Consider the following 18,194-nt stretch of genomic DNA (forward strand, 5'->3'; position numbering starts at 1 on the left):
GGTAAGTAAATTCTTATTATATAGCACACAGCAAACAGAAAGGGTGATGCTTTCCCCCCACACCGGTATCCCCCTGCACACCAACTAGCAGTTGTAATAGTATATGAAAACTATCTGGTAATAGAATTTCAGATATTTGTTACATATATTTGCAAATACATGATAAGCTGCTGATCCCCTTCACGGCTTCTCTGACATCGGCAGTTTCTCTATCGTCCTAAGTGGATGCTGGGGTTCCTGAAAGGACCATGGGGAATAGCGGCTCCGCAGGAGACAGGGCACAAAAAAGTAAAGCTTTACTAGGTCAGGTGGTGTGCACTGGCTCCTCCCCCCATGACCCTCCTCCAGACTCCAGTTAGATTTTGTGCCCGAACGAGAAGGGTGCAATCTAGGTGGCTCTCCTAAAGAGCTGCTTAGAGAAAGTTTAGTTTAGGTTTTTTTCTTTACAGTGAGTCCTGCTGGCAACAGGATCACTGCAACGTGGGACTTAGGGGGAAAGTAGTAAACTCACCTGCATGCAGAGTGGATTTGCTGCTTGGCTACTGGACACCATTAGCTCCAGAGGGATCGAACACAGGCCCAGCCGTGGAGTCCGGTCCCGGAGCCGCGCCGCCGACCCCCTTGCAGATGCTGAAGCGTGAAGAGGTCCGGAAACCGGCGGCTGAAGACTCCTCAGTCTTCATAAGGTAGCGCACAGCACTGCAGCTGTGCGCCATTTTCCTCTCAGCACACTTCACTGGGCAGTCACTGAGGGTGCAGAGCGCTGGGGGGGGGCGCTCTGAGAGGCAAATATAAACCTTATACAAGGCTAAAAATACCTCACATATAGCCCATAGGGGCTATATGGAGATATTTAACCCCTGCCTGACTGGAAAAATAGCGGGAGAAGAACCCGCCGAAAAAGGGGCGGGGCCTATCTCCTCAGCACACGGCGCCATTTTCTGTCACAGCTCCGCTGGTCAGAACGGCTCCCAGGTCTCTCCCCTGCACTGCACTACAGAAACAGGGTAAAACAGAGAGGGGGGGCACATTAATGGCTATATATATATATATTAAAGCAGCTATAAGGGAGCACTTAATATAAGGATATCCCTTGTATATATAGCGCTTTGTGGTGTGTGCTGGCAGACTCTCCCTCTGTCTCCCCAAAAGGGCTAGTGGGTCCTGTCTTCATTAGAGCATTCCCTGTGAGTTTGCGGTGTGTGTCGGTACGTGGTGTCGACATGTATGAGGACGATATTGGTGTGGAGGCGGAGCAATTGCCAAATATGCAGATGTCACCCCCCAGGGGGTCGACACCAGAATGGATGCCTTTATTTGTGGAATTACGTGATGGTTTATCTTCCCTTAAACAGTCAGTTGAGGACATGAGGCGGCCGGACAATCAATTAATGCCTGTCCAGGCGCCTCAAACACCGTCAGGGGCTGTAAAACGCCCTTTGCCTCAGTCGGTCGACACAGACCCAGACACGAGCACTGATTCCAGTGACGACGGTAGAAATTCAAACGTATTTTCCAGTAGGGCCACACGTTATATGATTTTGGCAATGAAGGAGACGTTACATTTAGCTGATACTACAGATACCGTAAAACAGGGTATTATGTATGGTGTGAAAAAACTACAAACAGTTTTTCCTGAATCAGAAGAATTAAATGACGTGTGTGATGAAGCGTGGGTTGCTCCTGATAAAAAGTTGATAATTTCAAAAAAGTTATTGGCATTATACCCTTTCCCGCCAGAGGTTAGGGCGCGCTGGGAAACACCCCCTAAGGTGGACAAGGCGCTCACACGCTTATCCAAACAAGTGGCGTTACCCTCTCCTGAGACGGCCGCACTTAAGGATCCATCAGATAGAAAGATGGAAGTTATTCAAAAGAATATATACACACATGCAGGTGTTATACTACGACCAGCTATAGCAACTGCCTGGATGTGCAGTGCTGGAGTAGTTTGGTCAGAATCCCTGATTGAAAATATTGATACCCTAGATAGGGACAATGTTTTACTGTCGTTAGAACAAATAAAGGATGCATTTATCTATATGCGTGATGCACAGAGGGATATTTGCACACTGGCATCTCGGGTGAGTGCTATGTCCATTTCAGCCAGAAGAGCCTTATGGACACGACAGTGGACAGGCGATGCGGATTCAAAACGTCACATGGAGGTTTTGCCGTATAAAGGGGAGGAGTTATTTGGAGTTGGTCTATCAGACTTGGTGGCCACGGCTACTGCCGGGAAATCCACTTTTTTACCTCAAGTCACTCCCCAACAGAGAAAGGCACCGACCTTTCAACCGCAGCCTTTTCGCTCCTACAAAAATAAGAGAGCAAAGGGCTTGTCGTACCTGCCACGAGGCAGAGGAAGAGGGAAGAGACACCAACAGGCAGCTCCTTCCCAGGAACAGAAGCCCTCCCCGGCTCCTGCAAAAACCTCAGCATGACGCTGGGGCCTCTCAAGCGGACTCGGGGACAGTGGGGGGCCGTCTCAAAAATTACAGCGCGCAGTGGGCTCACTCGCAGGTAGACCCCTGGATCCTGCAGATAATATCTCAGGGGTACAGGTTGGAATTAGAGACGGATCCTCCTCATCGTTTCCTGAAGTCTGCCTTACCAACCGTCTCTTCCGAAAGGGAGAGGGTGTTGGAAGCCATTCACAAGCTGTACGCTCAGCAGGTGATAGTCAAAGTACCCCTATTACAACAAGGAAAGGGGTATTATTCCACTCTATTTGTGGTACCGAAGCCGGATGGCTCGGTAAGGCCTATTCTAAATCTGAAGTCCTTGAACCTCTACATAAAAAAGTTCAAGTTCAAGATGGAGTCACTCAGAGCAGTGATAGCGAACCTGGAAGAAGGGGACTTTATGGTATCCTTGGACATCAAGGATGCGTATCTACACGTTCCGATTTACCCCGCACACCAGGGGTACCTCAGGTTCATTGTTCAAAACTGTCACTATCAGTTTCAGACGCTGCCGTTCGGATTGTCCACGGCGCCTCGGGTCTTTACCAAGGTAATGGCCGAGATGATGATTCTTCTTCGAAGAAAAGGCGTATTAGTTATCCCATACTTGGACGATCTCCTAATAAGGGCAAGGTCCAGAGAACAGCTGGAGACAGCTTTAGCACTATCTCAAGAGGTGCTAAGACAACACGGGTGGATTCTGAATATTCCAAAATCCCATTTAATCCCGACAACTCGTCTGCTGTTCCTAGGAATGATTCTGGACACGGTTCAGAAAAAGGTTTTCCTTCCAGAGGAAAAAGCCAAGGAGTTATCCGATCTGGTCAGGAACCTCCTAAAACCAGGAAAAGTGTCAGTACATCAATGCACAAGAGTCCTGGGAAAAATGGTGGCTTCTTACGAAGCAATTCCATTCGGCAGATTCCATGCAAGAATATTCCAAAGGGATCTGTTGGACAAATGGTCAGGGTCGCATCTGCAGATGCACCTGCGAATAACCCTGTCACCAAAGACAAGGGTGTCACTTCTGTGGTGGTTGCAGAAGGCTCACCTATTAGAAGGCCGCAGATTCGGCATTCAGGATTGGATCCTGGTGACCACGGACGCCAGCCTGAGAGGCTGGGGAGCAGTCACACAAGGAAGAAACTTCCAGGGAGTATGGACGAGTCTGGAAAAGTCTCTTCACATAAACATTCTGGAACTAAGAGCAATCTACAATGCTCTAAGCCAGGCGGAACTTCTCCTGCAAGGAAAGCCGGTGTTGATTCAGTCGGACAACATCACGGCGGTCGCCCATGTAAACAGGCAGGGCGGCACAAGAAGCAGGAGTGCAATGGCAGAAGCTGCCAAGATTCTTCGCTGGGCGGAGAATCACGTGATAGCACTGTCAGCAGTGTTCATCCCGGGCGTGGACAACTGGGAAGCAGACTTCCTCAGCAGACACGATCTTCATCCGGGAGAGTGGGGTCTACATCCAGAAGTCTTCAACATGTTAATAGACCGTTGGGAAAGACCAATTGTAGACATGATGGCGTCTCGCCTCAACAAGAAACTGGACAAATATTGCGCCAGGTCAAGAGATCCACAGGCAATAGCTGTGGACGCACTGGTAACTCCTTGGGTGTACCAGTCAGTGTATGTGTTTCCTCCTCTGCCGCTCATACCAAAGGTATTGAAGATCATACGGCAAAGAAGAGTAAGAACAATACTAGTGGTTCCGGATTGGCCGAGAAGGACTTGGTATCCGGAACTTCAAGAGATGCTCACGGACGAACCGTGGCCTCTACCTCTGAGAAGGGACCTGCTACAGCAGGGTCCCTGTCTTTTTCAAGACTTACCGCGGCTGCGTTTGACGGCATGGCGGTTGAACGCCAGATCCTAAAAGGGAAAGGCATTCCAGAAGAAGTCATTCCTACCTTGATTAAGGCACGGAAGGAAGTCACCGTGAAACATTATCACCGCATTTGGCGAAAATATGTAGCGTGGTGCGAGGATCGGAGGGTTCCGACGGAGGAATTCCAACTGGGTCGTTTCCTACATTTCCTGCAATCAGGATTATCTATGGGTCTCAAATTGGGATCCATTAAGGTTCAAATTTCGGCCCTGTCAATATTCTTCCAAAAAGAATTGGCCTCTGTCCCTGAGGTCCAGACTTTTGTCAAGGGAGTACTGCATATACAGCCTCCTGTGGTGCCTCCGGTGGCACCGTGGGATCTAAATGTAGTTTTAGATTTCCTCAAATCCCATTGGTTTGAACCATTGAAAAAGGTGGATTTGAAATATCTCACATTGAAAGTGACTATGTTACTAGCCCTGGCCTCTGCCAGGAGAGTATCTGAATTGGCGGCTTTATCTTATAAAAGTCCTTATCTAATCTTCCATTCGGATAGGGCAGAACTGCGGACTCGTCCGCATTTTCTCCCTAAAGTGGTATCAGCATTTCATCTGAACCAACCTATTGTGGTGCCTGCGGCCACTAGCGACTTGGAGGACTCCAAGTTGTTGGACGTTGTCAGAGCCTTAAAAATATACATTGCAAGGACGGCTGGAGTCAGAAAATCTGACTCGCTGTTTATATTGTATGCACCCAACAAGTTGGGCGCACCTGCTTCTAAGCAGTCGATTGCTCGTTGGATTTGTAACACAATTCAACTTGCACATTCTGTGGCAGGCCTGCCACAGCCTAAAACTGTAAAAGCCCACTCCACAAGGAAGGTGGGCTCATCTTGGGCGGCTGCCCGAGGGGTCTCGGCATTACAACTCTGCCGAGCAGCTACGTGGTCGGGGGAGAACACGTTTGTAAAATTTTACAAATTTGATACCCTGGCAAAGGAGGACCTGGAGTTCTCTCATTCGGTGCTGCAGAGTCATCCGCACTCTCCCGCCCGTTTGGGAGCTTTGGTATAATCCCCATGGTCCTTTCAGGAACCCCAGCATCCACTTAGGACGATAGAGAAAATAAGAATTTACTTACCGATAATTCTATTTCTCGGAGTCCGTAGTGGATGCTGGGCGCCCATCCCAAGTGCGGATTATCTGCAATACTTGTACATAGTTATTGTTAACTAATTCGGGTTATTGTTAAGGAGCCATCTTTAAGAGGCCCTTTCTGTTGTCATACTGTTAACTGGGTTTAGATCACAAGTTGTACGGTGTGATTGGTGTGGCTGGTATGAGTCTTACCCGGGATTCAAAATGCCTCCCTTATTGTGTATGCTCGTCCGGGCACAGTACCTAACTGGAGTCTGGAGGAGGGTCATGGGGGGAGGAGCCAGTGCACACCACCTGACCTAGTAAAGCTTTACTTTTTTGTGCCCTGTCTCCTGCGGAGCCGCTATTCCCCATGGTCCTTTCAGGAACCCCAGCATCCACTACGGACTCCGAGAAATAGAATTATCGGTAAGTAAATTCTTATTTTTTACAATACATGATAGCAGTGCCCACTTGGGGCTATGTGATGGACCCCTCCATTTTCATGCACCTGATATGTGTTTCTAGAGTGATTGAGCAGCTACCAAGGTGTTTGTTAGTATATAGCACCATCACAATCAGTGCCATCTTACCTGCTAATACATGTATATTTCCTTGAATAAGCGCATGACATCATGACACTATGTACTCACTTTTGGGGTCGTTTTGTACATTTCTTTAATATCTTACGGAATTAAATAACTTGGTGATGAACTCCTTGAATACCATAGAAGTCTTGCTTAAAGAGTCAGTTAACTTAGTATATGCACCAATATTGTCTGCAGTCAGACGTTCTAACCGTATTCCTCTTTTTGAATATTTTTGCTCTGTGTCCCTTAGATCACCTCAAAGAGCAGCAATCCAGTATGGGATGAAAGCTACGTATTCCTTGTCAAGAACCCCCATATTGAAACTCTGCAGCTTAATGTCAGTATGAGTGTTATTCTGTTTTGTCACTTCCATCGTTCTGAAATGCATTCTGTATCTTGTGAGTCTGTGATAATGTTAATAGTTCCCTATTTCCTTAAAGGTTCAGGATGAATCTAATAAGTCTCTAGGGTCTCTCACCCTCCCGCTCTCTGATCTTCTGACTGCTGAGTCCCTGACTCTTGATGGGTGGTTTCCTCTGAGTACATCTGGAGTGAATAGTGAAGTTCTAATGAAACTTCAGATGAGGGTGAGTGGTTTATCCCCCCAGCCTGTTTCCATCTCTGTGAAGAAGACCTCTCCAATCTGTACATACAAGTTCCTTCTATTTATGTGTGCATTGAGCTGGTACAATATGGACAGATGCTGCTGTACACTCACCTTTCACAACAACTTCTTTTTGTGTTTGAGACCCTCCTGATAGTTCCAGAATAGCGATGGTAGAAGATACAGTAATGTACATGGGGTGGGTGTAGGGTCAGACATTCCAGGTGTGGATCTGCTATAATTGGAGAGGGAAGACAATTTGACATTAAGGAAAAGAATTGTGTATCAAAACACAAGCCCTTTCTCTCCGCCTGCAGATTCCCACTCTATTCCTATTTAATCAGATCTACAGCACTTACACTTGCTGCATGCTAGGTACAGGACATCCGACTCAATTTGGCGTCCCCAATGCATACTCAGAATAGTGAGTAACCCTGGTTACACCTCCATGACATTTGCACAAAACAGTTCTCTTGTGTGCGTTTGTATTGTTGCCACCTAGAAATGCCCATTTAGCGGCTGCAAAGAGAACGCTGAGATTCATGCCACTTTGAATCCTGTGTATGTTTGCAAATATGTGTATGCATCCCTTAACACATGCCCAGGATGCAAAGGATGGCCAGATGCGGATGAATTTGGACATGTACTTGTAACTCAGAATCAGGCCCATTGTGTTCCCATGGCAGAAGATTTTCTACTTACACTTTTTGTATCTAGCATTTCCTAGAGCTGGACAGTGCTACCTGGGGCATGCAGAAATCTTCTTCGCGTGCGGAAGGCTTCTTCACTGAGAGTGTAGAGCGTTTCACTGTTTAGACTTCATAAAAAAGAATAATCAGTGATGGGGAAATAATTTCACAGCAGAATATAAAAATGAAGTGATCACACTGAGTCGGGTATGTGTGACCGGCGGTCAGGAGACCGCTGGCCACAATACTGACGGCGGGATCCCGGCTGTTACATGGCCGGTGGGGGGGGGCGAGCACAACGAAGCCCCTTGCGGGCTTGGTGGCTCGATGCACTCGCCACAGGTTCTATTCCCACTCTATGGGTGTCGTGGATGTTCCTGATTGGTGGGTTTTTCAGATGCCGGGATCCCAGCGTCGGTATTGTGACCAGTCACATAACCGCATCCCATCACACTTACAAAATTCACAGCACTTATATTATTGCAACTCAGTGTTTTACATTTCTTCACCTCTTGCATTCTGAATGTATTTTGCTCTTGCCTTTTCCACCTCTCAAACGTCTCTGATATCAAGCCCTTTCTTACCCCTGATGCCACCAAAACCCTTATACAAGCACATACCTCCCACACTGACTATTGTGACCTCCTCCTCTTTGGCCTCCCCCGCCACTCACAATTCCCCACTGGTTATCTACTTCCCCCTCCTAAACCCTAACTGTTTTCTCTTCCTTGGTCTTTCACGTCTCCCTAATTCATGCTCCAATTGTTCATTCCTCATTTTAGCATATAAGCTCTGACTGGCAGGGCCCTCCCTCCTCATGTCCATCACTAGCAGGATCCTAGTTTCCCATCCCCATGTCTCTTGTCAGCAACTCTCACTCTGTGCCCACTTTTCACTGCGTACAGTCTGAGTGCTGACTTATCTTCCCTGTGACTTACCTACACTTATTTGTCAATAAACGGTGAGTTGCCATACCATCGCCCCTTGTTTATGTCCTACCTTTTTGCTTGTTCCAAAGATACAGTATGTCTGCTTAAATTTATTGTACTATTAATATGTCAGTTTCTCTGTTACTTTGTAAATGTACTATACTGTGCTGTGGAAACTAGGCAACGCCTTAAATATAAAAGTTCAAAATACATTTGTGACATATTCTCCACTTTCACTTTTCCTCCAGATTCTGGCCTCTCCCAATGTCAGTCCTGAGCTCCGTTCTCTTAGTGTTGCATCCTCTGATCCTGCCAGACCTCCGAGTCCACAGAATTCCGCATTTAGCTTGGAGTCTGCACTAGACAATGGTGAGAGCTCTGCCGGAGAGTTGAGACAAAGGCTGCCACATATAAACAGGCGAGTACACCAAATATACAGCTTGGCAAGACATAACCGATTAACACATTGGGGGCAGTAATTGTCACTTGGATGGTTTAGTGTTCTGACAAGGCAGTGTGATAACAGTAACCTAGAAGTGTAAGTATACGTAATATCAGTTCTGTGTATGAATTACAGATTTGTCTGCCATGATTGGGTTGTGTTCCCATAGAGTAGAAAGACAAGGTTAGAACCTATTTCACAGAAGTCTGAATAGTATGTACAAAGTTTAGCTGCACGTTGTGTATGTCTTGCACATATAATAACTCCTGTCATAGGGAGATTGGACATGTACTGAGATACTTTTGTTATCGAGACACATGTACTACAATAGGCAAGCGGTATTCCATGAACAATACTAACATTTAGAAGATTTTACAATATAGATTTGTGTTTTTTGTTCTCCACAGTGATTCAGGGCCTATAAACCCCACTATAGGTCAGCTGCACGCGACAGTGTATTACCCTGCAAAGGAAGGAAAGCTATTAGCAGTGATGCACAGCTGCAGGTAAGATACGTCTGGAATGTGCATTATAAATCTTAATTGTAATCTAAATTAAAAAAAGAGTGCTTTCAGGTACATTTGTCTAAAGGAGCTTTGGCTCTCAGAAATGGCCCATCATTACCAGTGTCTTTCTCTCATCCATAACTTTTTGGGGATAAAAGGACTGATCTGTGGGAGGGTTATATGACATAAGTGGTGTGTGGTCATGATCCAGGGGTGACACAGTACACGTAGTTAACATTCTACCATGCATCACATGCTACTAAACCAGGCTGGGCTTTCACTGACATGGTCGCATCTGATGTGCCCAATCACAAATGCCCAGTGGAGGACTGCCACAAGATAATCTTCCAGCAGCCACCAATGTCACAGGGACCTCCTGTCCATTCTGCATCCTTGGATCACCCCCAGTGTCTGCCGATCACCGCTAGTCGTAATGATAAAGCAGCTTGGCAGCACTTGCCCACGTGGTGGATTCAGAGAGGGGCAGCCGCTGAGGAAAAATGCAGCCAGGCAGTGCGCTGTCCTCTCTGTATACTCGGCAGCTACAGAGTGGAGCAGCCGCTGGGACATATAACCATAGCAGAGCCCTGTCCGCCTATGTTAGTGTCGATTATCAATATGTCTCCTTTCTCTGATGCATACGAAAAAACAATGATGAATATTTTATTTTTTTGGGGGTGGGGATTCAAGTTCATGCACAATATACTTTGCATGTGCACTCTGCACATGTGAAGAACTCAACCATCGGTGGCTGCACAATCGATAGGTTTCTAATGATGGTTTAAGACCATTTTCAATCAGTGGTACAGCTGTTGATGCCTAGCACTACAGTATATCATAAAAATTGCTATTGTCATGGTATTCTGTGTTTCAGGGAAAAAAAAGTTGTTGTTTTTTTTCTTTAGAATTCATGTTGAATACGTTTTAGATAGATGTTCATAAAAAACCCATAAAACAATGAAGTGGTTAAGTCTGTTCATAGCCAGCACAGAGCGCATATAAGGGGAGATGATCAATCTGTAAGCGTCTTGCCCTGCTCCACCCATTATCATGGTTAAGCAGGGCAAGATACCGACCGGATGTATTCTATTCTCATCTATTGAAGAGTGTTAACTCGCCTGTCTGGTGAATAGCCCTCTCCCTTTTGTGGCTGCTTTGACCAGAGCTTGCAGGGATTATATGAATACGCCGGTGAAAACTTCCCAAAGTCACCCGCAGCTGTTTGGGAGGGAAATAAAAAAAGGTTATTATTTTTTGTATGCACAATATCTGCATGTCAGTGCTGTGTGAGTGCGGCAACGATAGCTGCAATTGTTCATAACTTGCCACACCAGATCAGAGCCCTATTTTGGTATAGCAGTGCCAAAAATGATGGGTTCACATAGTGCCCCTGTCATTCTACTCACTTCCCATCATTATTACTTGCAGGTAAGGAGTAGTTGCTGAAAAACCACAGGGCTTGCTTAATACATCTCCCCCTCAGTTTCCTCCTCTATTTAAGGCCGCGTTACACAAAGTAAATAGAGCAAGATCTAATTTTTCTATACAATTTGTTGTGAAAAGTAGATATTTGATATGGAAGGGGGGGGGGGGGGGGGAGGTGTCAGGCACAATAGGAAAGAAAGGGGGAGGGGTAATAAATCGAGTAAAGAATAATGAGAGAAACCATAAAAAGGAAGGCTGTGATGACTCTAGCAATCTTCTATGTCATAACCAGTCAGTAGAATCAAAAACCCTAAAGACTAGAGTTTGGGAGTCCACTCCATTGTGTTTATATACGGTCCCCATTTACGATAAAACTCAATCACACTCATCTCAGCGTCTGCTAGCGAGGACTGTCTATCATAATACAGTAATCTGATTGACATGTGAATAACAGCTGTAAGTGTTGGAGAGGAGGGGGACATCCAGTGTGACAGTCATTAATATGATAAGGAAGGAACAGACCCAGATGTATTAAGCCTTAAAAAGTGATAAGTGATGGACAGTGTTATCTCAGGTACAGTGTATAACATCCGCCTGCTGCAATTAGGGTGGGGTGCTGAAATCAGTGGGCTCTGATATACAGTATAATCAATACAGTCACACTGGCTGAAGCGGGTTATAATAAGTATTGTAAAATGCAGTCAGTGAGTGGACGTGGTGCAATCAGTGAAGGGGAGAAGTAATATACTGTCATAGAATATAAGGAGGAAAAACAACAAATAATGTAAGAGGCATAAATCAGGAATGAAAATACAGTGCTATGGATTGTTTGAGGAAGGGGGGCCCCAAATCTGTATCTTGCTCAGGGCCCCATAAGGTCTAAATCCACCTCTAAGCTGGGCCTAATTCTTCCTGTCAATGTGAGGGGGAGGAGCTGCCAACTATCCAATAGTTTAGTAATAGCCGAGATCAGGGGAGTGAAATTGGCTGAATAAAGTCTGGAGAGCAGCATAGTCGGAGGGAGATTTCCGCACAGGACTGGTATTATAATCTAGTTGTTATGAGACTAACGGTGTGTATACACGGTGCGATATCACTGAACTTTTCTTACGATTTTGACTATTTAGTCAAAATCGTACGGAAAGTTAGTGCATATTGCACCGTGTGTACACAGTTTGCGATGCCGATGCGCGGTCCCGCGGGATCGGTATCGCAAGCAAAAACAGACTGTGCAGGCAAGTCAATTTTCAATTATCTCGTGTAAAAGATAGTCAAAATTGTCACTTAGCCAAAATCGGTATCACAGTCATCTGTGCTTGTGATACCTACCACAGTCCATGTCGCATAGTGAGAATCAGGCACAGCCCGAATCTCACCGTGTGTACGGACCTTTACACTCAGAGCTAGACTGAGTGATATAACATTTGCTGTATCACTATGTTGGTGGTTCTTCCCGGAGACAAGTATTCAAACAGATCTGTTTTTCTGCAAGGTGCAGTACAAAGAAAAGAAACTCCTTTTGGGGGACACTGTTTTATTCAAACAACTAGTTCATAAAAATGTAACTTTTATTTACTGGTACTTATAAAATCATTTATAGCAGCTTGTAACGGTATGTGGTTAGCATACCGCTCGTTGGGATCCCAGCTGTCACAGTACAGACGCCGGGATCCCAACGGGGGCACCATACCACCGCCGGTATACCAGCAAGGTAAGCGAATCCCCCTCTATGGGTGTCCACGACACCCATAAAGGGAGAATAGAACCTGTGGGGAGCGCAGCAGGCCTGCCACCGAGCCCACAGCGTGGCGAGAGCAGCGAGCCCGCCAGGGACTTCGTTGTGCTTGGCCCCCTGCCAGAATTCTACCGCTCAGGATGGCGATGTCGGGATACTGACATCCAGCATCCCGGGTGGCAATAAATCATACCAAACCCACAACAACATTTCAGTTCAAACATAGATTAGGATTTTTTTTTTAGATATAAAGATTCTTGAATTATTACAGAGAGTATCTAATACGATTATTGGGAGAAAATATTAAAGGCATGTCAGGCTCTGCCCTTCTGGATCTGTCACGATAGCGGACACAGAATCTGCCAGCACTGGCAGTTGCTGTAGTAACTTTGAATTGACTGGACACTGGGTTACTGCCAGTGTCTGATGGGAACCGGCCTTGGATACTGAACTGGACTGGAATCAGCTGAATACTGGAGCAGAATGGAACTGGACTTCGACCAGACTGGAACTGAAATGCAGGTGCTGGACCAGACTGGAACTGGACTGGAGTCAGATACTTAAGCTGGACCAAACTGGAGTTGGAAACTTGAACCGGAATGAAGACCGACTTGGATAATACTGCACTGGTGTGCAACTTGTTACTTAGTGTAGCACTAAGGAGAGGCATACAGGAGTGCAAGTTTAAACAGGATAAGAGAAAACAAATAACTGCTTACCAAGCGCCTCTAAAATAGACTAGAGTGATAAAAGATAATTCCCCTGATAAATTGCGCGGCCGTGAACACTAAGTGGGTGTCAGGCAGTATATAAATTAAAACAAAAAACGGCTGCACAGTATACCAGGGAAAAAAAGAAAGAGAGCCGACGTGTAAAAAAAAGGATTTATTTAATAACCATATGCACTCAAATAAAAATAAACAGATACAAAAAATATTTGCAACCAACTGAAATATTTGCAACCAACTGTATTAATAAACACACCTTGATTATTGCATATACAACAGGTATCACAGTTAATAAAGTAACTTGTACTGATTAACTGAATAAATGTCCGCAATCACTGAGAGAAAGTTCCACTCATATGTCCACTTAAGAGCAATGTGTAGCAAAGCGGTCCCAGACGTAGCACAAATTTATCGTCACCAAGCTAGATGGAAAGATTAATAATGGATACCTCTCCTGTGGGCTGGTCCTCAACCGAGCGTCCCCGGTTATAAGTCCTGCATTGCCCACTGATGCTAAGCAGCGAGAAGGTGGATGGGGCCGCCGGGCTGAGATGTTGAATAAATGCCGCGTGCTGATTGATGCGGCTGACGGAGGTGAGCAGAGCGGTACAGAGGCACGTTAGATCACTGCAGCTAGCTTCTAATGCAGATACCTGTTTCACGGTGTGTTAGAGAGGCGGGATCCTAACGCGTTTCATCACGTATCACGTGACTTTGATAAAGTCATCACTTTAAATACCCACCACAAAGCTTCTCCACACTTTTGGCCTTATTTATCATGAGTGATAAATTTCACTGTGAGTGATAAATTGCACCAGCCAATCATCTCCAAACTGTCAATTTTTAAACACAGCCTGTGACATGGAAATTAGGAGCTGATTGGCTTGTGCAATTTATCACTCACAGTGAAATTTATCACTCATTGATAAATAAGGGTATTTATCTGCAACAAAACTGATTGTGACCCGGGTATAGGTAAGTATAAGCGTTAAAACAATTTTTACTTCCTTTCAATAGTTGTAGTCATTTCATGAGGGAACGATAGCTGGTTTTCCTTAGTTCACGAAGTAATGAAAAAGTCTCTTGAATTCTCAGACCACATTAAACATGAAATAAAGAAAAGAATACACAATGGTATCGTACATCTATAATCCAATTTGAGATTAATAGTCCCAGTGGTGTTTCCTGTGTAGAGTGGTGTGTTGATAGGACACCCTTCACTATCTCAGCAGCAGTAACAATGGTAACGTACCGTATTTACAAGAATTATTTATTTATTTGCTTTGTAAGTATGGTACTTAACAATGTTACCATACTTACAAAGCAAATAAATAATTCTTGTAAGTATGGTACGTTACCATTGTTACTGCTACAGAGATGATGAAGGGACTCCTATCTAAATACCACTGGGACTGTTAATCTCAAATTGGACTGAGTATGTATGTACTATACCATTGTGTATTCTTTTCTTTATTTCATGTACTCCACCAAAGTATCTTTAATTTAAGTACTTATTGAGGCACAAGATGTGTCCCTCGAAGGATAGCGATGTTTAAATGGAGTTAGTTAAGGTAGAATTGTATTTCTTTCTTTCTTTCTTCTTTTGGGAGGAGTTTATATCCCCAACATTTCATGACCCAACTTGACTTACACTAGACATAGAATCATTCCAAAGATAGACAATTCCATAACCATCATTAAGAATTGTTGTACTTGTGAAAGTGGGGTGGAAATACGGCGTGGTAAGGCAAGAACAAGAGGAAAAAGACAGACGGGAAAGCAGCAAATGCAAGTAAAATACAGATCAAATAGGCAAGTGCAATAACAATTTGCCTAGACGGGATGCACTCGATATCCCGGCTGTCGGGATCCCAGCGCTCTGCATACCGGCGCCGGGAAACCGTCAACCCCAGGAGGGAGAATAACCGTGCCTGCAAGGGGCTCTTTTGCACTCTCCCTGCTGTCAGCCTTCCCGGGAACCTGAGTGCTGGTATATCGTAGTACACCCGCCTAGTACCTAGTAGAGCAGCACCCTGGAGGGTGTTTTCTAAACATCAGGAAAAGGACATTTAACTTCTGGTTTGTACAGGGGTCAGACTAGCTCACAAGGGTACAAGGGGCGGTGTCCTTCATGCTCCAGCACCACTGGGTATATATTAGCTAGAAACACTTGACTATAAGAACTACCAATCAATAGGGAGATAACACGGTCAGTAAAGAAGAAAATAGTGCCTGGTGTACATTTGAGTTGAACAGAAAACACTGGTGAACACGTGCACATTTATAAATCTAATTAAATGTTACGTAAACCATGTTAGAAAAGTTCATAACAAAGAATGTTACCTCTTGACATTCACATATAGATGGCTATATAAACCCATCTAGTGCCATTTCTGGTGCAGTTTTAGAAGGTGTGAAAATGGAGTAAATTAGGTGGAATGAATGCTGCACCAAAAAGAAGTATTATTCTGTATTCTTACATATCTTAAAAGGGTTATCAGTTGTTGGGGGCGTTCAGCGAGTGTACCTTCCCTTGGAACCCCCAGCATTTGTTCTATTGAACATGCTCCTGTTGCTTAGCTATAGTCCGGGCCTCTGATCTTTGGCTATCTCCATAGCAGTAGAGATTGAGATAGCGGCTGTAAATGAAAGTCAGCTGCTGATTTGCCAAAGGCGAGTGTAGTAAACATAAATTGAGGCACATTCCTGAAAGCTATTGCACAGGTGATTGTGTAGGTGTTGCTCATACCAAGCAATTCCAAAGCAAGTCTACATCATCTATCTGACATATTCCATATGAGATTCCAAACAAAGAAAAAATCCGCACAGATCATAGAGGTCATATATTCATAATAATCAGTTACTTCCCATTGTTTAGTCATAAACAGTTCTTAGAAGAAATTGTTAGTATTAATCATTAGTTTGGGGGTGCTCCCTGGAATAAATTAATCATATTAGAACACAAAAAGAAAAAGTATTCCACATTGGGGCACTCATCTGTAACTGGCTGTAATGATATTTCTAAATCTAGGTGCAGGACGACTCCCTCTAAAACGTAACCTTTATTATAATTAGTATAAAATACCAGTCATGGGTAGCTAGCGAAGTATTAGAAGAAAATGTGTGAAAAGTGAATAGTGTAGAAGAAAAATCAAAAATCAAAATAGAACACACACCAGTCTCAAATATGATCAATCAATTAGATAATTCTCTCCTATAATGAATATACAACTATATTGTTGTGCTTGTTATCAATATTGACCTATAGGATTGTATACATAAATTGTGCGCTCCCCTCATTGGGATATGGGCTTATTGTTAGGGTATTTTGAATAGGGAGATCCACTTTAATATTGGTCATAGTGTACTACAATCACAGTCAGCAATTCGCGTACTGATGCCATGAGTAGGTAAAAATTCTGATACACTTGTGATTGTTACTCATGTAGACAATTTAATGGAGTACCTTGTCTTAATAGGTGATGGTTTTATTCTTGTGATCCTAACTTGCTACACATTCTAGTCTGATTTGTATGAAAACTGAGGTTCTGCAGCGATGTAATCTGAACACTTCTCTGTGCAACAGCGGAATCACTTAGATTATATTGATGTTCTTGTCTAACATGCATTAACACAGGTCAGTTGAGGGGTTAATCTTACTGGAGCATAACATTCCAAACTCTCCGGGAGTTGGTAGGTGTCCTAAATCTCCCTGCTCCTATGTGTAATCAATCAGAAGCCGCTAAATCAGGCCGTAAAAATTGTAGCTCAGTCGGAGAATCTTGGTGACATACACTTGAGATAATAATCTTTTTCACTTGGTGCAGTATGTCTACGGCTGATTAAGTCAGGCTAGAGTGGTCTAACTATAATACAAAGTATCACAGACGTGTTGTACAAATAGTGGACTCATTCACATTGATCCGCTACAAATGTATCAAAATCAGCTGTGTCAGTGTTAACATAGCCTGACTACTTTACATTGTATCCACCACATGTGCTGCCAGTTACGTTCTCATGCAGTTGCCATATAACATAGTGAGGGATCTATTCTGTATGTGGATATTGAGCTAACCGTTTCTATGAATTAAACCCTAATGTGCTGGCTGGATAATAAAGAGAGATCGAGTGTCAGTTTACTGCGTGTCTTGTTGTTCAATGCCGTTAATAGCAATAGTGCATTATAACAGACTCGTTCTCTAAACTGTGCCCAAATAAGCTTTACTATATCCCTGGTGAGAGGGAGACAACACTTAATTAATATCTAATATCATCCTACGGTACATTTGATCCGGTGCCCCGGATATCAGATTATCTAAATAATCAACATATACTGATTGCACAATAAGATATAATGTATAGAGACAGTGTGATCATTTAAAAACACGGCACCCAGAAGGTGGGTGGCGTGCTAACCAATGCGCATTTCGCATATAAGCTTTAACGAGGTAAACCCGAACGCCGGGCGGAAGGGCATTATAACGGACAGATGGACCAAACAGCATCCGTCCGTTCTGATTGACAGGCAGTGCAGCCTAACAGTTCCGTTCTTCCCCTAATCGAGGGACATCTCATTCCAATTGTATACTATAATAGGCCATGTACTCATTGATTGACAGCCAAGGTGGCCAATACAAATCTCCTTAATTCTTCATCAGAGATTGCTAGGTCTGCATTGACAACATGTGGGAAGGAGGTGAATGACAGCTCCATTCACTATTCAGAGTAGTTCATATAAGCCATGTTTCAGGGCTATTGGATCCAAATTATATATTATTTCTCCAGATGGGTCCACAACAAAAGATTATATATGTCTGCATACATGCATAAACGAATTAGTAAGATCAAACTTATATCTTCACATTATACCTATAATTCTATAGGTTGTGAAAGAAGAGTGACAAATTAAAACCCAGTGTAAATAATGAATGAATTGTGATAAAAAAGATTCTGCTTTTTGTACAGAACATATCAGGAAAATTAAATTAAATATGATTTATGCATAAAATACATGGTGTACATAAACGTGTCAATAAAGGTGATTGAAACCCTATATAATAATAAAAAATATTATTATTTTTTTATATATAATTCGTAAAGAGATTAAAAGT

At 43.9% G+C, this 18,194-nt stretch overlaps 1 protein-coding gene across 1 annotated transcript in view; it reads left to right on the top strand.

Moving 5' to 3' along the window:
• The window catches only part of ESYT1 (extended synaptotagmin 1), a 238,862-nt gene that overhangs the window by 200,980 nt on the left and 19,688 nt on the right, over nt 1-18,194 (top strand). The window contains exons 24-27 of the mRNA XM_063952629.1: nt 6,276-6,362; nt 6,466-6,612; nt 8,496-8,665; nt 9,097-9,195. Of these exons, the coding sequence (XP_063808699.1) occupies nt 6,276-6,362; nt 6,466-6,612; nt 8,496-8,665; nt 9,097-9,195 (503 nt within the window). The remainder of the gene's footprint in view (nt 1-6,275; nt 6,363-6,465; nt 6,613-8,495; nt 8,666-9,096; nt 9,196-18,194) is intronic.

This window comes from Pseudophryne corroboree, chromosome 2 (genome assembly GCF_028390025.1).
Source record: "Pseudophryne corroboree isolate aPseCor3 chromosome 2, aPseCor3.hap2, whole genome shotgun sequence".
NCBI classification, from domain to species: Eukaryota; Metazoa; Chordata; class Amphibia; order Anura; family Myobatrachidae; genus Pseudophryne; species Pseudophryne corroboree.